We start from the raw sequence: 21,461 nt of genomic DNA on the forward strand, positions 1-21,461 counted from the left end.
CTAATTGGATGTGTTATTGTTGACATTCTGATTTGTTGCAGTAGGCTGATTTCTCTGCACTTTTTTATCAGATAATGCCATGACCCACTGGCCTCTTTGCATGACTGACAATGCTAATATGTGATCACATTTGTTCATCACTGATGGCTGTAAAAAAAAAAAAAAGAAGAAGAAGAAGAAGAAGAAAGCAAATGTATCAGTTTCTAATAGTCTCAGTGTCCCAGGTAGTACAGAGCTAGTGTCAACACTTTCTTTTGGATTACACAATCACTGCTGCCATCTGAACTTCAAAATAAAAGTGAAGGCAGGAGAGGGAGGGTGTGATGAGGTGCTTAGTGGGAAATAATTCAAGAGGAAGTGTGTTGTAGAACGTTTTGGAGGTCTTTTTTTTTTAATCACACACATCAAAATCCCCTCATTCTCACATGATTTCTCAGTACTAAGAAACATAATACACTGACTTGCCAGGATGTAACACACACACACACACACACACACACACACACACACACACACACAAGATCTCACTATTAAAATCAAATTTCAATTTTGTTTTCCTCGGTGATCAACCTCCTGTGTGAAACCTCTTTTTCCTTCTTCTATTTTAAGGAAAGATGACATTCACTCTCCAGCCCAATTAATCACTGTCTCTCCCTCCCTCTAGTCGCTGTGAGGCTTTCTTTTCTTCTCCTTGGGGGGACTAAAGGACTCAGAGTTGAGATGGGTTACTTCCAGCACTGATTCCTCTTCTTTTGGTGCAGATGACACCCACCTCTCTGGGCTTAAAAGATGTGAGAATCAGGGGAGATTCTGGCGAAAACTGATGTGATGTTGCCATGTATGCTTACCCTGAATATGGAGCGGTGCGATTGAGGCAGGAAGCATGTTACAATTATTATCTTTAATTTAAAAACAACTACCAATATTTCATCCGTTAACCACAGAAGTAAAAAACTAAATATATAGCTTACAGTATAATCACTAATTAAAAAATATATTTTTTATGACATTGAACCCGATACTTATACCAATGTCTTGTATTTCTGACTGCGACTATACACTCAATGTAATTTGGTTAACACCCCTTCTCAATAAGAGAAGAGACAGCTTCTTGTCTCAGTCTTACAGCCGTCTAAGTCTGCTGTTGATGTTTTCATAGCCCAGTGGTCGCCTTGCACCATAAAGTCAGATGAGACCCGCGAAAGGCACAGACAACTGCTACTGTGGCTCAAATAGCAGCAGTAGTTGGACAGCTTTGAAGTAGCCCTCTCATGTCACAAGTTACAAAGTTCAAATTTGTTCTGTTAGCACCCCGCTATCAGGAATTTTTTACTTCATATGCTTTCTAATCAATGAATTCATGTGTAATAACCTATGTATTGTATATGCGAACGGTGAATATGTTTGATTTAACCAGGCAAAACTAAAAAAAAAAAACACTAAAGAAAAAAAAACTCTCAACTAACCTGTTTTATTGTTCTATTGCATTGTTTTATTAAATCATAATCCACTTAATTAGAGTGTTTATTTTTCTGTTAGCTCAAGACGCCATGTGTTTTGCAAACATAGAAAAAAGCATAATGATCGGGGCATCATATCCACTTAAGAGTTCGTTCAACGCCTTGGTTTGTTTATTTACTGATTTAACAATAAACTGCGTTTATTTCCTTGCGTGCCCTTGTTGCTTTGATTTATATCTGGGAAATTCAATGTATAATAAAGTAATTAATAGACAGGCTAAGCACAATTCTGAATATAAGAATGTCATTTTACCACCCCCACCTGTGACAGTATATTCCTGGCTGGCCATTCAGATTAAAAATAAGGTTTTAACGCCGTCGACTTTAAGAAATAGCCTATGTATTCATAAAATAAAACTACAATTAACAATAATTTACTGTACGTCATGCTGTATAATTGGGACATTCAAATGCTCGGTGTGTAAAAAGGTGCTATAATTAGAAACCGCAGGCCCGAGCAGCAGAAAGGTTTTGTGTAACTTGAAGGCAACTCTGTTCGTTTTTTAAGTATTTCGCCAAGGCTGTCGGGTTATTCGCAGGTCGGTCGTTCCCCGCCGGACTGAATTCACAGTACCCCATTATCCCAGTGCGTATGAGGTCTGCACGAGTTCATTCCTTTTGACTTGAAGATGCTGCACGATTTCAAGATTGTTATTTGAATGCAGAAGCCTTGTTTACACCTCGCCGCTCTGCCTGTTTTGACAAAGCCGAGTGAATTATTTCATTGAAAATTATCATTTGTCTTTAAAATGAGACACGCAGGATAAGAGACTGCACGCAGAGGTTTTTTTTCTCCTTATGGGAGACAAGTGTTGGACCTCCAACCTTTCACTTGGTTTGGACGCAGAGCAGACAGAATGTGCGTCTATGGACTCTTAATTAGAACCAGATGGCGCTCGGAGCTCGGCTCTTGTACACTAACCGAGAGCTATAACATAGCATTTCCATGCAGCTGAGGCGGTCACTCAGCCATACAGGTGCACACTGTCTGCAGGGGCTAACCGAGACTTGAGTGCAATACGCATAAAGACATATTCAGGTAACCACGTAGATTTCTTCTGGGAAAAGCTTTGGCCCAATTGCACTGTGTTTTTACACATAGCTGGCGAACTTTACAACCAGCAACGATGGAATAATAATCGGTTCCTATAATATCAGAAGTTGCAAACATTATAGTCTCGGTGCAACTAAAGTATCCCTGTAAATGGAGTGAAAAGAAATTGTGCAATATTTAAGGAAAATATCGTTTCATACCGTCTACTCCTCTCTATTGAGATACAAATCCATGCATCTATTGAACATCTATTAAACAAATACATCTTTGCTTCAACACTTGAAGGACAAATATATCAGCACTATAAATTTCCATTTTTCGCTTTGCTCACGCTTGTCAAAACTGGAATTTTTACATCTGATTTGTGGTTGTGAAAACGCTGACATTCATGTGTCACTCCACATTTATCACAGATTATTTTATATTTAGTTGATATTTTATCAATGCTACGTTAAAATACTAACTGTGTTATTTAGTTTTATGTGCATTTCTTCAACTTTACCTGACCTCCAAACATACAGGCTAACACACATCTATTCTGGCTCAAGTGCATCAATTCTAATTCTGAATATTTGATGATTAGATGGTTTGGATCTTTATTTTTCCGAAATAGCTACGCCTAGACTGTATAATGTATAACTTGCCTACTCTAAAATCATGTTTCGATCATGAGCGATGTGATTGGTGACAAAACAACACTAAAGTTATTTTTTAAATAATTGCAGCTTTTAAACCCTCGAGGTAAAAAGAAAAATCAAAGATGCAGTTTTGAAATGTTAAATATTAAAATGTTTGGCCAACATAGACACTTTTGTCTTTGCTATTTGACCCAAAGCAGTGAGGGAAGTTGTGCATTTTCAGGAATGTGGCGGAACGTTTCAGGGAAAAGCAGAGTGAAGCCTAATCCAGACTGAAACAGGGGTCCCCAAAAGTCTTCGAAGCCCCAAACAGCACCAGGACCCTGTTTTATGAGCCCTGAGCATCATCTCAGTTGTTGTTGTTTTGTGAGAAATAACTGCCACAACCATCTGCACTGTATGTGGGGACATAACTGTAAAAGCAAAAATATTAGGCCTATATCCTGTTCTTTCTATCCCTTCTTCTTAGAAGGGAAATGGAAGTGAAATTAAATTTAACCTATTTTGCTGTTGGACCCCTCATGACAGGACGATGGCCCCCGGGCCCCACGTAGGAAACTACAGGCTCCTACCTATCAGTTCATTTTCAGTTCCTAAAGCACATGTTATAATATTACATATCAACCGTCTGCACGTCTTTCGGTCCTAATTTTTTGAAACCCTTTCCTTTTTAAATAGCATTATTTGCAATTTTAAGGAATTCAGATCACACACACCAAGCTAAGCTCTATTCTAATTGTCCTTCTTACTCTCTCTCTCTTTCTCTCTCTCTCTCTCTGCTATGTCCTGTATTTTGTTGATGGTGCTCTGGCGGCCGACATCCTCCTCATTGACCCCCGTCTCCCTCTCTGCCTTTTCCGTCTCATGAAAAACGATTCCAGCTCTCTGATTGAATTTTATTCCTTCCTGACCTGGTCTATTCTGTGAGGGCGCCATCAATCTTTCGGCTAACACGACGTTTGTTTATTAGGCCTATACTTGGGAAAGTATCTAATGACTTTGAGTTGGTGCACTCGGACAGTTTGGAGAGACACGCAGCATTTCATTGTGGCAACACGGGACAATTCAAATATTTCTTTTATGTTCTTTGCTGTCGTTGTTCACGAATACGCACCATGCAAATAGCAAAGTACAGTCTGGGATGTGCACATGGCCTGCAGCTGCACACTCCCGTTTCGTTTTGATGTGTTATAGCCTACTCTTGGTATTGCTGGCGTCTTGTTGGTCTAGAGACCTGAAGCTGCCGGATCTAACCCACCTTCCATTTTGAAGAACGGTGTTTCAGAAGCGCATTTGACATAATTGTAGTTTAATATGCTACTCGGTCTGTAGTGGGTTCTGACTTGGCGTCTGTCACAGTCTGTAGGAAATGTTGCCACCCCCTCTGTTTCTGTAAGCAAGGAAACTTTGGCAACAAGTTTGAAAGTTTCGATATAGAAAACCAAGCAGCTCAATTTGAACGTGCAGTAACGATAATAATGTATTATTATTTTTATCATTATAATCTTTAGTAACAGGTATCCTTTTTAATCCTATTTAATAACGGATGATATTATTACCATGTTATAATATCTTATTAAAAGTCATGTTTTTTGTTTCTATGGGAATAACTACTATAATCCTGAGTTTGTAATAAACATATTATTATTATTGTTGTTGTTGTTGTTGTTGTTGTTTTTATTTTAATTTTGATTATTATTATTGACATCGTCTTTGTATATTGTAGACATACGCAATTTTAGTCACGCACAAGTCGATTCAAAAACCATTTTAACGTATTTTTCAAACCCTGTACATATTAATGCCTTTTGAAACAAATATCCCTCTGCGCTCAGTAGGCCTAAATATTTAGAAAATACCCCAAATTAAAATTTAAAAAATGAAATTGAACGCTGCTTTGATTGTGTTTAAATACAATATACGTCAGACGTGTATTGTATTTCAAGAAAGCATTTCCCTTGATAGGCTATTACTAAACAAATGCCTCTTCTAAAATAATTTATGAGTTTCCAGTTAAAGTGATTAAAAGAGACTGATTCAATTCATTAATGTCACTGAGGGTAAAAAAACCGATATTGCCTTCAAAACTGTTTGAGGAAAAACTGCCAACTAGGATTACAATAAAACATCAGTCTGGCATTTGGAGTACATAAAGCCCAATTAAATATCTACTCATTCTTGCTATAGGCATATCCACATGCTCTGAAAAGACTGGGATAAGTTAGGCTATGTGTAACAAAAGGTGACGGTCGTAGTTGTCTCCTTTCACGTCAGCGTCATGTCAGCCTGGTGAGAATTCAGACATCAAAAGTGAAGTGACAACGGGACTATCTTTGGCATGTGCGGTATGATATTAAGTAAGCACTGGTATGCGCCAGTAAACACACAATGCAGTCCAAAACAAAGCTGTGCTGTGTGCAGGCTGGTTCCCAGGTCTAGGCCTCGGGTCAACACCAACTCATAAAGCATTCAGCATTTCTATTATGACAAAAAATATAAACAGTAAATGAAATGTGAATATTAAAAAGACTATATAAACACATACTTAACAGGGTTTTCTTTCAGGACGTGCGCACGCCATTAGAAACAAATTATCTTTTGCCTCAATATTTTTTCCAGGTTTCCTTCAAAGGCTTTATTACAAGTACAAATATATTAGTCCTTTTTTGGTGAGAGCAGGCTACAAATATTTTAAGATCTGAATCCGTGCAGCACATTACAGTCCAAACATCCTTAATTTATTTTAAACATATCATTGTTGTGATGAACGCCCACCATAAGACCTAAATCTCAGAGGGTCAGATCAGATAAAAAACGGGCCATTTTTACCTTCCACGCAAAACTAATCACTAGCCTGTATTCAAGTCTGTAAGAAACGAGGCGTAACTTTAACTCACATTAAATGACAATTTATTAAACAAACAAACAAATCCTTCAAAATACTTTTCAACAAAGGAAGAATCTTTGAAATAGTACGGCGATATACACGTTCCTTTTTCTTACTTTTATAGTGGAACAATTTTTTTGGACAATTAAGGCAATTCAATTTAGAAACACTTTTTTGGTGTTTGGTCCATAATATCCGGCTACATTTTAGAAATAAATTACTATATGCAATTTACACGTCCATGAAAACTGACATATCCTTAACATATCATATAAAGCCACAAAAGCAAAGAGAGACTTACTGTTATTTGCAGTAACACTGTTCTTTAGAAAAAACCAAGATCAAGTCTTTTCTGTTTGTTTTCTGTCTCATATTTGTCCATGTGGTGTGGGCAGGTAAGAGAGGGAGAAACGCTGAATTTTACTGAAAGAGTTCAAACACCGTGAATACTGAGTGTGTGTGTGTGTGTGTGTGTGGGGGGGGGGGTTGGTCAGAACTTGCTGCAGTCATACACGAAAGCTCCCGAAGTGCGATAGATGGATTGGCTCGGTGGGAATGACATCTGACAGCTGTTATTCCCATTCACTGGCGAATTATTCAAGCCAATTCTCTGGGATTCAAACATCTCTCGGACTGAATGAAAGTTCTGCTGCTGTGCTGGGTACGTTGCGCCCAGATGGCCCAGGTCTCCGGCCTGGTTGAGGTACCATGAGGTCAGCCTCCCTTGGTGGGGATGGTGGCCCTCCTGCCCGGAGTTTAGATTGCCATGGGTCAGGGAGGATGAGGTGGTAGTGACTGAGTAATCTGGCAACGTTTCGTCCACGGTGGTGCTCGGCGCCAAGTGGCTAGATCTGTCCCCGGCATACAAGCTCATGGCTTGCATGTTACAATGGTAGGTTGCATTGGAGGTAGTGGAGATGGAGTTTTGGTTACAGGGTGAACTATAGACGGATGTCTGATTGGGAGAATAGTTTAAGGACAAAGACGGTGTTATACCTGTCCTGGTGGAAGCGTTGAGGCTGGAGGTGAGCTCAGTGGCCCCTTGTGGAGACCCCCGGAGGGAGGTCATGATGTTGTCTACGCTGAAGCCCTGCGTCGAGGCCTGGCCGTGGTGCTGGTGGTGCTCGGAGCTGTCCATGCCGATGGACCTATTGGATGGGATGCTGTGAGGGCTCCCGCTGGACATGCTACTGCTGTCCGGGCTCTCGATTTTGGGCACGGTGCTCAAAGAGGGCGAGTCGGCCTGCGGTGGCGTGACTGTCCCGTTCTCAGTCTTAATATCCTGGATCCTCACGGGCTTGGAGCCCTGCACCGGCTGCTCCTGCTCCCGGCCTTGCTGCCTCGGCGGCAGATCCTTCTGCAGCCGGTCGTCTTTCTCTTTCTGCACGTCCTTCTTCTTAAACCGTCGTCGCCTTCTCAAGAAGCTCCCGTTTTCAAACATGTTGTAAGAGTCCGGGTCCAGGGTCCAGTAGCTGCCTTTACCGGGTTTTTTATCATCACGGGGCACTTTGACAAAACACTCATTCAGAGACAGATTGTGCCTGATGCTGTTCTGCCAGCCCTGCTTGTTGTCTCGGTAAAAGGGGAACCTCTCCATGATAAACTGGTAAATCCCATTCAGGGTCACCTTCTTGTCAGGCGAGTTTTGGATAGCCATGGTGATGAGCGCAATATAACTATAGGGGGGTTTGACCATATCCTTGGGCTGAGGTTGAGGGGTGTACGGTCCATACGCCCGGGCCATGCTGGCAGGGTATTGGTCATGAGCCGCATGAGAGTACATGTTCATGGGTGCTGGCATCCCGGTGTATCCCCCACCGGCAGCGGCCCGGTAGTAGCTCGGGTCGCTGCTGATGTACGGCACGACGCCGAGCGAGTTGGGACTGGAAACGGAGTAGCGAGCCTGCATGTCTTCACTTTGAAAATAAGGCTCGAAAATACGCAGACGGAGAGCTCCACTTCTCCCTCCTCTGAATGATGAGGCGCTCAAATCACGGTTCCTCACTGCTCACGTAAAAAGCAAAAGGAGAGGAAAGTCTTAACAACAGTGCAACGTGCTGGATCTCAGTGGTGTTTAAGCCGTCCCCATCTCTGTGTCTCTATGAAACGCACATTGAAAAAGTTCTGAACTTTGGACATCCGTCACCACACAGGACTTTTGCGCAGTTAAATTCTTTCCTCCTTTTTTGCTGCCAGTGGAGCTCCTCCCCCAAAGTGCAAGAGTTGTCCAATGGGATGTCAGGCCGCGCATAGTGAGCAGAAAGCTCCTGGCCACACTCGGGGGTTTCAGAAAAAAAAAAAACCCGAGAGGAGGTGTCGGTAACTCCCAGCCCACTTCAGCCAACACTTCAGACGTGACAGAGCAACTCACATGCACACAATCAAGATCATGGAGTGCATATTCCCGCACATCAGACATCTGCAGCTGTTTGGGAAAACAGAGTTATCTTTGAAATTGAAACGTTCAATATCTGTACATTAATCTCGATATCATAGCTTTACATTTAGGCTAATTCTGATTTAGGCTAATTCTTCCCATAAAATAATTTATGTTTATGCATGGCATGCATATCATGTGGCATGATCTCTTGTGGCTATCGCTCCCAATAAAAGATAAGTAATTCAATTGTATCTCCACTTTTATTTCCTTCTTTATTAGAAGAGATAGTAGCACCAATCGACCAAACGTGGCCTTTTTACGTGCAGTGTTAACGTCTTTAAAAGAGCATTTTATTAGTTAAAAGGCTCAACACCAGCAGCAGATCGTCGTGAGATCAAAGCAGAGGCAGAGCCTCGCATCTTTGGCAGTGGGGGGTTAAGTGAGATCTCATTAGGTACTGGGGGAATTAAAGACAATTTGGGCTGAGAGGTGTTGGAGTTTGTTCAAGATTTAAAGACAGGGAACCAAATGGGACGACGTTTACACCTCAAACGAGGCGCTTTTGATCCAAATGTATGAATGTGTTGGTATGTTAGAGGCCTTTCAGACTTTATTGTCCCTGTAACCGAATAAACAGAACTACGAGTCTCCTTTACTCATCTTTAATTTAAAAAAAATCCCGGGAGAGTTTAGCCTATAAGGCGTTTTATAACAGACGTTGGGATTTTGTGCGGCGTAATTAATTTTAAGGCTGAGGTTTAAAACAAACCAGATTTTGACCAAAGATAGAAATAAATTCAATAATCCGACCTGAAGGCCTCTATGTCGCCATGCTGTCAAAGGCGACTGTGCATGAAATTGTAAATGGTCTTTGAAAGGCAAAGTTACAGTCCCAATATCGATGTAATCCTTAGCAGTTCGTCTTAATTAAATGTCCGTGCAGTGGCCTGGTGCTCCGCCGGTTTCTCCTTACATGGACCCGGGCATGAACTTTTTCCACGGCCCCGGGCTGTTTACACAATTCACAACGGGCTTTTTACTTAATACCACGGCCTGCCCACCCAGTCCTCCGTAACTCTTCATTGTGTCCACGACTGAAACACAGTGAAAAAAATATAAATGGCTGTCAAAATTATACACAGAACAACAGGCGGAATATTTGATGGCAGTTTGCTATTTTTCACCAATGTAATTGTAATATAATGAGGGCAGACTAATTATTAAAATAGGTTAGGCCTATTTTATGTTACTAAAACAATACCCGTTAACAATAAAATGTATATGGAGACACTGATTCTGATTTTACTTGGCCTAAAATGTTTTTAATTTTAAAATTGAATGTCTTTTATTTGTTTTGTTTGTTATTTTGTTTTGTGCACTTGTAGGCTACCACGCCCCTAACCCCCTTTGCAAAGTTTTTTTCCCCCGAGATCACAGCAAATAATTAGACACAGGGAATGTAAATATATTATATATAGTTACGTTAAAATAAAATAAAATGCAGTATTGTACTCACTAAATCAGACTTATATGTTATCATAAAAACCTAATGAAACAGTGATACAAAATCAAATCAAAATTACTGACATTTAAAAAACGAGATAAATACAGTAAGAGAGAGAGAGAGAGAGAGAGAGAGAGAGAGAGAGAGAGAGAGAGAGAGAGAGAGAGGTTTATCAAAGGTTCATCATAACTATGATCTTGGCTCCCTCTACTGTTCAGGAAAGGCTAAGTTCTGCTTTTTGGGGCTTTCTTTAATTAACCTGCACTGATTTGTGTTAACTTAAACTGAACTCCCTCATTTAACGGCCATTTCATTACAGAATTTTTACGTTTACATTTTTTGAGACATGAAGAAAGAACAGATATCTTACACAATGATACCATTAAGCTGAAAGTAATTAATTGGCCAAATAGGTCAGTAAACCAGACCCATACCTATAGCTTGATTTTTAAAATTGACGTTGACCCAATCACATCTTGTAAATGATACAATAATACAATTGCAATGAAATACAACCGATATTTATTTAAGTAGTTAACATCTATTATTTAGTTGTGTGTGTGTGTGTGTGTGTGTGTGAGCGTGCGTGCGTGCATGTGTGTGCGTGTGTGTATGTGGTGTTCAGTGGTTGATCTATTGTACAGAGGTTGCAGAACATTAATAAGACACTACTGCCACCTCCTGGTTTGTTTCAATACTACTGTCTGAAATCAAAACTGCAATCTCTGGTGCCTTTTCAGCGTGACACAAGGGATCATTACTTAGAAGAATAAAGTCACCAGTTATCAGTTAAGGGAATTCCATGACCGTGAAAATTTAGATGCATTACTCATAAGATGCGTTCTCACTGGGCTGTAATTTAACTGAACATTTTGGTTAAACTGCTCTAATTCAGTAGACAATTGCATGTAATAAATGCCATTCAGAAGTCAAAACACCTCCTTTTTTTCAGCTTCAATCCTCCAGTTGTCCATATTTGACAGATAATGTTAGTGGTTTCTACTTTAGCACCATAGTGCAGAAATACTTACAAGCAAAAGTCCTGCATTTAACATTTTATTGACAAAGTATAAAAGTATCAAAAGCAAAATATACTTAAAGTACCAAAAGTAAAAGTACTCATTATGCAGGATGGCTCATTTCAGAATAATTCATATCATAATATTGGATTATATTTAGATGCATTAATCACTTTATTTTATGTCACCAGGTAGCTTGTGAATTCCCACCCAGGCCTCAATGAAGTCTTATCTTATCTTTACCAGTGATAATATATCATCATTTATTTGTTTATTATATTTTGTGTTATTAATCTGAATCTGCTAATGTATCTAACTAAAGTTATCAAATAAATGTAGTGCAGTAAAAAGTAGTGCATTTCCCTAGGAGTATAATGTAGCAAAAAATGGAAATACTCAAGTAAAGAACTAGTACCTCAAAACTGTACCTAAGTACATTACTTGAGTGAATGTACTTAGTTACTTTCCACCACTGGATAATGTGATACAGTGAGCCCTATAACCTGTAGGCCATGATGTCCGTGAGTGGAAGAGTGGCAGGGTCAGAGAGCTTCCCCTGGTCCAGTAGAGTTACATGTACAAGAATTGTCAAAACAAAGTTTTGTTGCAGACATTTATGTTTGTAAAACTGGGCCCTTATTTGTTTAAGGAGCCTGTAGGCCCCTTTGTGATTATTATAATAAATACTTATCTTAATGCACCACATTAAAAATACATTTTGTCACACGATATGGTGTGCAGTGTCTGTTCTGTGACTGTGTGCATGGCACACAGTGCTAAATTATATATATATATATATATATATATATATATATATATATATATATATATATATATAAAATCCCCCTCCCACCCCTTACGGGGTGGTATGTGTCATCCTCTAGCTCGAGGCCTGGGAGTTTGAGGGTTCTGCGCAGCATCTTAGCTGTTCCTAGGACTGCACTCTTCTGGACAGAGACCTCTGATGTTTTACCTGGAATCTGCTGTAGCCACTCTCACTGTTGGTCACAGCCCCCAGTGCTCTGATTAACTTAAATATACCATATTTATTCAGTGATGGAAAATGGTGTTGTTGGTTGGCAACATCAGCACTTTACTTGTGCAGAGTTTTTGCTTATGCTTCACATGTCATAGTAATATGATTTGGCCTCAATTACACATTTTTTCTTGATGCTTTGTTTTCCATTTCCATTAAATCTTAGTAGGCAACATTGACTGAGAATTAAGCTACTAAAACTAGTCTCCACAATGAGAACAGTGCATTTTTAACAACTAGGCTATGTCTTTCTATAGGACTGCATTAAATTATCCCCCACTGTTGGATACATTTCAGTCAAATTTTTTTCTGTGGTTGTGTGTGTGTTCATCAGCCTTAAAAGTAATCTGGGAGAAGAATATCTATCTAGAACAAATACCAGCAGGGTGAAGGAAGTACAAAAAATAAACAGTCATTAATGGGTGTGGGTCAAAACAACCAATACACGTGAAAGCTATAAACTAAAAACACAAATAAATTGAACTATAAAATCCACAAATTTGTGAATAATTGTGCAGTCTCTATTTTCCTTTTTAAACACAAATCATTTTCATTGCAAAATGTCACAGATTGTAAGACAATTTCATGACTAAAAGTTGAATATTTATATTGGAATTGAAGAAAACTCTGCCCAGTAAATAAGTAACTCACTGAAGAGTTACAACGGCTCACACGTTGGACAAGTAGCCACTGTGATACATTGCATCCAGAAAGAGACTGAATGAAGTGTCTTCCCATAAAATCACACCTGTGTTCTACATGCGTGTGCGGATGATTTTTGTTCCTGGATCATTTCCAGTTACTGACAGAGGTCAGATATAAAAATGTTCATTTGAAGGCAGATGATATTTGATTTTGTGCTTCATTGAATTAATTATTATTCATTATTACTGTACGTTTTATTTATTCCTGCTATTTATCATTACAACTCTGTTAATAATACTTATGTTAATACTGTATAATACTGTAAATATCCACATTTCATATAATTTCTATTCCGTTTATACATTGCGAGTGTCTGTAACAAAGAATCTCCCTCACTAACACAATAACACCTCCACCTAATACTTATTTATTCCAGCATCCTTTGCACTATGCTCCATCGCACTGTGTACATGTATGTGTACCTGTATATCACATCCACCTCCAACATGTACATAATAATGATGATAATAATTTAACTCCTGTATCCTTTGCACTCCTCTCATTGCAATTGTCAATCTGTCTATATTGTTTTTGTTCTTGTTTATAGTGTGTTTATTTGTGTTCTCTATACTGTAGCCTGTGTCTGATTATATTATTGTTTTATTGTATTATTGTACAAGTAAGCACATCATGAGCAATGTACAATCCTGAGTCAAATTCCTCGTATGTGTACACATAACTGAAAAATAAAGCTGATTCTGATCTCCCCTGGGGGATTTGTGTAACATCTGCTATGTTTACTTTCTCAAACTTAGAAATGCAGCAGGCTCTGAAAGTTGACTGTACAATTGCAGTCAGTGTAACAATTTTAAGCCACTGTTTCCGTGTCATTTGAGTTAATTTTGATTTGCTTTGATCACAGATACCCTAAAATGTATTCATAATTCTCTTAATGGACAGAAAAGACACGAATAAGCCAGTAGACTTTTAATGAAACAAACACACCTGCTCTTTCTCTTAAAAGGTTGTTGGTGAAATGAATTTGTACGCAAACTGTGATACCAATGTCATATAAACATGGAACTCTATAATACTGCTCGAAATTCTACTTGACCTCCCAGACCTGGACACATTATTAGACTTACAAAATGATAACAGTTACACATAGCAAATACAGCAGTGCATCTGATGTTTGATGTCTTTCTGCATGATCAAATTAATACAATGTGATTTATTCTTAACAAATTGTGTTGAATGGACTTGCACATACACCGTCTGAAAAGCATTTGTCAAAACCATCTTGATGGCATTTTGATGACAGGATGAAAGGGTTATAGCTGGCCCCTCAAAAAGCCAAAAAACACACATTTTCAAAGCATCAATCTTAAAACCTTTTGTAATCAATCATCTGTGAATCTTCAGCTTTCCAGGGTTTATGAGCATATTTGTGTTTCAAGATTCTTTGGTGATGAAATGTCTGCATTTTTTTCAGATTACAAAGACTTGACAGTCCAGTCAGAACTGGATTCATCAAGTCAAACTCAGCATTTTGTGTCAGTGTGGTGACCTCACTGCAGGGGGCCCACATCAGAGGGACAGTTACATTTCACTCCAAGGCATGCATTGGTGGATACCCGACATAAATATATGTGTTCACTAATCTGAGGTGACCAACTGACTGTTCTGCACAACATTTTAATCCATCCATCCATCCATCGTCAACCGCTTATCCTGTGTACAGGGTCGCGGGGGACTGGAGCCAATCCCAGCTGCCATCGGGCGAAGGGCGGGGTACACCCTGGACAGGTCGCTAATAATATTTTAATCTCTTTCGCAAAATTAAGTTGTGCACACGCAATTTGCATAACGAAAAGTGAAATATGATATAAGCCCCTAAACCTTCGATCACCACGAGGTGGCGGTACAGTCGCGTGAAAACCAACAGGACTAAACAAGATTGAACCCCTGGACAATGAAATGTTGTACGCCTTTATATGTTATGTGTTTATATGTTGTATGCATGTGCTGACGTTCTCAATAAAGTAAATTTTTTAAAAATGACGCTGTGCTGTGGATCGAATGTGACGTTGTTTTCTTTATTCCTCTTTAGTGATTAATCTAATAACAATCATCACAATACAAAAATATAGACAGGCTTCTTGGGATAAATAAGACACACATTATAGGCTACTTTAATTATCATTAGCGTAATAAACAACCTCAAAGAAGGATTGCTTTCTTTTAAATTATTCTAAACTTTTCTTTCTGTAACACTAAATGTGTCTTAATTAGTGTAAATAAAATAAAACTACACAATATATCTTTCATGTGTTAAAATGATGATACTGACTGAAGTATAGTACATTGGCTTTCCAGTGTGACTATAAGACACGATGTTTATTAAAGACCGCACTGACAACACAATTCCGTGGTGGTGCTCAATGCCAGGACAGTGTCTCTGAAAAGTGCCTATCGATATTTTGAAACTTATTTTTGTCATAAATCAAATAAGTGACAAACCCAACATTTTTGAAGGGTCAGGAATAAAGGGAAATAATGGAAGTCAGCAAAATCGACCACAAGCTGCATTGTTTGGAATGTTTTTTATAATTAATTAGGTTTTGGTCCATTTTGTGTGGATTTAACAACAACAACTATAATAATAATAATAATAATAATAATAATAATAATAATACTTGTAGGAGAAAGAAAGAAACAAAAGAAACACAAGTAAAGAAGAGTGGCAGTGATGATAAAAAAAAAAGTCATAATAGTTATTGCTAAAGACATTAAACACTTCCAAATTATCCTTTAAAAATAAATCTCTTTAATGGCGTTTTGCAGGAAATCAGTAACAATTTAAGCGACTTCACCAAAACAAAATTAAGTGCATGAGATAAAGTTTAACGTGTAAAGTTATGTTGGGGGGTTTTTTCAGTAAAAATGTTGATATTGCATATCAATGTGTGAACAGGCACCCCTGTAATGAGAGTGTGAACAAGTCCTCGCATCATTACTAAACGATTAAGAAAAGCTCAAAGTTCACATAAGTGATTTGTCTGTGCTGTCTCGAATGGAATAAAACGCCCTTTTTTTTCTTACCAAAACTCTCCAAAGATTGTGTTTAAAATAACTCCACCTGAGGGTTTAATTTAGTAGAAAAGTTCTGGGCTGTTTTGTCACATGACACACGGCTTGACGTCCTGATAGACGCTTTGGTGATGGTGATGAAGCTGGTGATAGTAAGATCCGCTGGTGCTGGGATTGAGAGATGAGATTCCGTTTAGGTTCAAAACGAAGTCCTTCCTGTCGCACACAGGAGCTGAGTGGCTGGAGTATCGAGAGAGTCCCACTGTAAACACACAGGACACACGAGGTCAAGTCATCTCTTGCTTATATCTGGAATTTGTTGTGCTACATGTTTACATTTTTTATTCCAACTGCTGGGTAACAAAAATAACGTTTTCATTAATGATTGCTATCCTATTATAAAATCTCTTGGTATCACTAAGGTACCCTTTCATAGTGATTCAGGTTGTATCTAATGGCTTTATTAATGATTGAGAATCACTAAGGCTTAATTGATCAGTTAGAAGTCAGTACGAATAATCCTTTGGCCGTTAATGTTGGTAATCCATTAATAGATGATAGTAGATTTTCATTTTATAATTAACCATGAAGTCTGCAGGTATAAATGTTTGTAATAGCTTTTGTTTTGTTGTTATGTATTAGGCTATATTATCAGTAACACAAACGCATTGTGGTACTAATACTGTGCCTAGTTTTTTCAGAGGGCAGAATGCATTTTTCACAACTTGGCAATCCATAATATTTCTTGATAGTGGCCTATCCCGGACTATTTAACCAAATTTAATCAATTGGTAACATTAATAAAGTCATCTGTTACACTTGTAAAACAGCATACGTCCTATGGGTGCTTTGTTGGGAAGTTTTACCATTTTGTTTTATCGTGTGCATTAAAAGAACAACATGAACAAAATTAAATAATTAAAACGCAATAAGACAACGACACCCTCCACTGCACCCATCCTGATAATTGTGCTGCTGTGGCTCATGTTAAGGGCCTTAAAGAAGTTGCACTTAAATGAATACAACTATTTTTATATTACCGAGGATAAGTTTAATGCCATTTTCGTCACTTCGTTATTGTGTATTGTACCTGTTTTCTATATTCTACAGCACAGTGGCCTCTACAGAAAGCATGAGTTAAAATTCAATCCAAAGTCAAGAAAATTAAAAATAATATTAAATTACGCAACTTTGGTTTTACTTATTGCATTTCACAAAGGTCTGTCAGATTAGACAGTTGGTTGATCAAAAATGAATTCGCATAGCGGTATTCATTTTCTGTATTGCGCATCCAGTGCAACTGGATTAAATTAAATACATAATAGTGAAAATCAAATGTCTATATTTGTTAATAGCTAAACTGTTTAATGTGTGTCACGGCTGAACGTCTAACAAAATTGTATTTTACGCAGAGGTGACTCGCTGATTACGGATTACCATGAACCTTGATTCGTATGACTCATCATGGTGCAAACAAGAATCAGAAAATACAACATGTAGCTTTTGCCAGTTGTTTATAGAGTGGAGCTCTACCTGAAATGTCAGAGGAATCTCGTGCATTGTGGTGCAGATAGCCTTGATCCAAAGAGTAAGATGGCATTCCCGCGTGCAGAGCAGAAGAGGAGGTGCTGCTAGATGCCAGCGACTGCTGTTTGATGTATGAAGTTACGCCAGGTGAACTCCAGTGTGAGGCTGCATTTCCATAAGGAGACTGACAGTCCAAAGTGCCTGCCATGGCTGGGGAGGACTGCACGGGGCTGCTGCTGCTGTCCGGGCAATAGTCCGCATTAGAGGCCACCTGACATGCGGCCATGTACGATGACCCGGAGCCTGATGACATATGTGGGACGTGATGCCCCCCTCCAAGTCCCTCGAAGACACCTGGCACTGTATTACCCATCAAGTCTATATTGTAGCTGTTGTGACATGCTAATGAGCCTGACGGTGATTGGAACTCAAAGTTTTGCGGCAGCATGGACGCACCAAACCCGATCCCATTCATCATCCTGTACATTGGTTTCAAAGCTTGGCATTTCCTACGGAACCCCCGGGGTCTGCGACGAAAGGAGCCCTCCTCGAACATAAACTCACTACTCGGGTCGATGGTCCAGTAGTGCCCCTTGCCCGGTCTACCGAGACCCTTAGGCAGCTTTATAAAACACTCGTTCAGAGACAGGTTATGTCTGACGGAGTTTTTCCATCCCTGGTATGATCCCCTAAAGAAGGGGAAGCGGGCCTGCAGGAACTGATAGATTTCACTCAATGTGAGCCTTTTGGTCGGTGAACTTTGAATTGCCATCACAATAAGGGCAATATATGAGTAAGGAGGCTTTTCAGGGCGCCTCAAGCCAGAATTTCCTTTTTTCCATTTGGTTGATGCATTCTGCGGGCTCTCCATCACCGGCTGTGCGCTCAGCAGAGCTGCATTCAGAGCACCGGCCGCTGGACTGGAGCGCAGAGGATTAGATGGATCCAAATGTTGCTTGGAGCTCTCGGTCGTCATGGTTGCGCCTCTTCCGTCTACTATGGGGGCTCTGAAATGCGACCAACTCGTCCTATGTTTTAAATGTTCCCTACTGCGACAATTTAAAGGTCAGTGTCCCTCTGCGATGCTCGGCACGTTTATTACGTGAAAATCAAGAAACACCAGCTGCTGTTCTTCCTTGCTCTCTATGTCCATCGCTGACAATAATCCCATAACAGAGGGGAAATAAAGCTCCTCGACTTTTCGTGCGCATATCCACCCGGCCAAACACAACTCGACCACCTATCAATTCTTAAATCTCTCTCTGCCCCTCTATCCCCCTCTATCCCTCCAAGAAATCGCCAGGAACTACTCCCTCCCCATCTGGCCAGGATCCAGACTAGAAGCCGGACACAGCGCAGTGGAGTAAGACAAATCTCCTCCCACGACTCACTTTCCAAAACACCTCTGAATACATTTGTCAGGCGAATATTTGGCAAGATAACTTGACAAACCATGAAATGCTTTAAAACGCATTAAAATGATTACGTTTGTCCTCATGTGGCTACCTTTACACGGTATAAAGATGTCTGCTAGTGGTGTTATTTAGGAAAGGTGTACGGGAGAAGGAATCCTGCAGGGTTCATTTGTTTGGGATCTGTTCGGGGTTAAGACTCTGACATGAGAGGAAGCATGCTTTTTCCATCAGAGCGTGCCAACGTGCCACACACAGCGCAAGTGTCGGTTTACCTCTTGCAGCCTGGATTATATCCCTGGAGAAATGAATTGATGAGAAACTAAATAAGCCGCAAGGAACTATTCAGGTTTTGAAACATTCGATTGTTTTTGTGCACAGTTTACTACTGGAATGCCCCTTTTGTGCCTTTGTGGAGTTTTACGCATGTCTGGTGTCATTACAGAGCAAGTCATCATTCTAAGGACGTGATATAATGTCCCATACAGCAGCAACACAACACAATCTACCCAGAATGTCAGCAACATCAAACCTGTAACCCTGCTGCGTCCAGGATGCACAGCTGGTTAAGGGGGAAATTTACTTTCTAGCCTCAGAAGAATGGGCCTACTTGCAGACATTTCTTCCTATTGTGGGTTCGAGTTGTGTTCGCTCAGGATGCACCATTTGTATAAACCCTTTCCTGCGCATGTGTGGTGACTGAGGCGACAGCTATTTGCAGCACCAGACAGAAAACATAAATACTGGATGCCCCTATCCGGCAGCAGAAAGCTTCATGAACACTGAATATAAGGCAATTTCATACTGCATCATAAACTAAGAAAAAACAGATACTGGTTGTTGTTGTTGTTGTTGTTGTTGTTGTTGTTGTTGTTGTTATAATTATATGCAGTGCAGGCCTACACATGCTCTGTTATGAGGCAGTATATTTTTTGCCTAGCAAAAACTGGAAGAGCATCTTCTTCCTTATCAATTAAGAATGTATCTCTCAAAATGTGTACAACACAACAGTCTGCAAAGGTTAGTCAACATGAGGCTTTTACGCATAGAAAGAGGCTAGCGTATAGGCATACACTTGCAGCCCATCCCCAGAAGAGCTCTCTAAGAATTCTGCAAGGTGGAGTCACACGAACACACGCCCCGAGGATCTTTCTTTCATTGGCACATGACAGGTGTAGATGTCAGGTGCTGGTGGCTCCACCAGAACCGCTGACTACTTCCTAATTTAATCTAATGTTACAACAATAGAAAACGCAGACCATGAGTTACTTTTTATTTCGTTGTAAAGATTTTTAAAGAAAGACACACAAAAACAGTCAAAGTGCAATTTGTTTTAACATTTTTGTGAAACAAACACCAACGTTAATGGTCAGTTCAGTAACATAAATTTACAACAAACAATTGTGTATAAAAGATCATATCCGATGAAGGGGTAAAGAGGGTGGGTGGGTACCAAAATAAGAAAGTGTAACACCTTTCCACCACAACAACGTTTAATCCCTTTTAACTCATCAGCAGTGCACAATGATGATTTTTAATCATCAAATAAAAAAGAGTCCGCATTTATTTGTGATGTCGCAAGTACGTAAAAGCAGGCCGTAGTCACAGGCATTTGACACATGCGCAGCAGAGGAGTCCATATGGCAGGGTGACTTGACGTATGGAAATGAGGCAGGTGTATTTGAATGAGGCACCATTAGCTCAGTATTGCGCGGCCAGGTGAAGGCAGGGTGGAGCGGTAAATGTTCTTTGTGTGAGTCCCTCTTGAACGGCGTGCTGAGGATGCTATCTATAGCAAATGAACTGGTAAACTTGACACGTGAATCAGTCTTGGTGGCGGGTGCAGACTGCTGAACGCTCTGCGGCTCCACTGCGTGCTCGGACACCTCTGACTCCCTGCTGAACTTTTTATGAATGCGCTTTCTTCTGCGCCGGAACACCCCGTCAGCAAAGGTGTATTCGCTGCGAGGATTGAGCATCCAATAATTGTCTTTTCCCCAGGGCCTGGACGGGTCCCGGAGCACTTTGAGAAAGCAGTCATTTAAGGACAAGTTGTGTCGAACCGAGTTCCTCCAGCCGGTGTAGGTGCCTCTGAAGAACGGGAACTTTTTCATCAGGTAGTCGTTTATTTCAGCCAAAGTCAGACGTCCAGTGGTGGAGTCCCGGATAGCCATCGCGATAAGAGCGATGTACGAGAACGGGGGTTTGGGTCTCCGTGTGTACGGCTTGGATTTGGTGCTGGTGCATGGAGCAGGTGGAGGGCTGTGCGCCACGCAGTCCCCATCCGACCCCAGCTCCTCCTCAGCAGAAAGAGGAGAGCGCACACTCCCCTCTGCATCACTGGACATCTCGAAATGTTTCATGTCATAGTGGCTTCCACACAACACCTCCAACTTCATGCTTTTTGATGAGTTACCCTCTTTGATAGCGCTGTATAAGACCTATCCAATAAGATCTCCGCGTAAAGTCCGGAAGTGCGTCAAGAGGCGAAGTGCTTTGATTTGAATCCAATGGAGTCCTTTTTAGCTATCATACCTGCCCGAGCACTGAAGCCGTCTCACCTACAAATGTGTGTGAGCAGAAGTTTATAGCCGGTTCACCTCGGGACCAACCCAACGGGGCGGAGTTAAATGATTTAAAAATATTTGGAGCGTCACAGAACATCTTCACATTGCGTGCATGATAGTCCATAATAAAACCATGGTCATAATAAACGTTTCATCATGACCCTATAATATAGTATTTATAA

At 40.2% G+C, this 21,461-nt stretch overlaps 3 protein-coding genes across 3 annotated transcripts; all 3 read right to left on the reverse strand.

Annotated features, from left to right (window-relative positions):
- Window positions 1–6,099: 6,099 nt before the first annotated feature.
- foxc1a (forkhead box C1a) lies at window positions 6,100–8,167 on the reverse strand. The gene has a single exon (XM_046052254.1). It carries the CDS (start codon window positions 8,006–8,008, stop codon window positions 6,590–6,592), a length of 1,419 nt encoding a protein of 472 aa, XP_045908210.1. The 5' UTR covers window positions 8,009–8,167; the 3' UTR covers window positions 6,100–6,589.
- A 7,342-nt stretch (window positions 8,168–15,509) lies between these two features.
- On the reverse strand, window positions 15,510–18,276 carry LOC123972789 (forkhead box protein F2-like). Its single transcript, XM_046052450.1, has 2 exons — window positions 17,307–18,276; window positions 15,510–16,035 (listed from the first exon to the last, which is right to left on the reverse strand). The coding sequence occupies exons 1-2, from the start codon at window positions 18,274–18,276 to the stop codon at window positions 15,863–15,865; spliced, it is 1,143 nt and encodes a 380-aa protein (XP_045908406.1). The 3' UTR covers window positions 15,510–15,862.
- Window positions 18,277–20,125: 1,849 nt separating this feature from the next.
- foxq1a (forkhead box Q1a) lies at window positions 20,126–21,232 on the reverse strand. Its single transcript, XM_046052664.1, has one exon. It carries the CDS (start codon window positions 21,109–21,111, stop codon window positions 20,254–20,256), a length of 858 nt encoding a protein of 285 aa, XP_045908620.1. The 5' UTR covers window positions 21,112–21,232; the 3' UTR covers window positions 20,126–20,253.
- Window positions 21,233–21,461: the final 229 nt, after the last annotated feature.

The sequence above is a fragment of the Micropterus dolomieu genome, linkage group LG06, assembly GCF_021292245.1.
Source record: "Micropterus dolomieu isolate WLL.071019.BEF.003 ecotype Adirondacks linkage group LG06, ASM2129224v1, whole genome shotgun sequence".
Taxonomy (NCBI): domain Eukaryota; kingdom Metazoa; phylum Chordata; class Actinopteri; order Centrarchiformes; family Centrarchidae; genus Micropterus; species Micropterus dolomieu.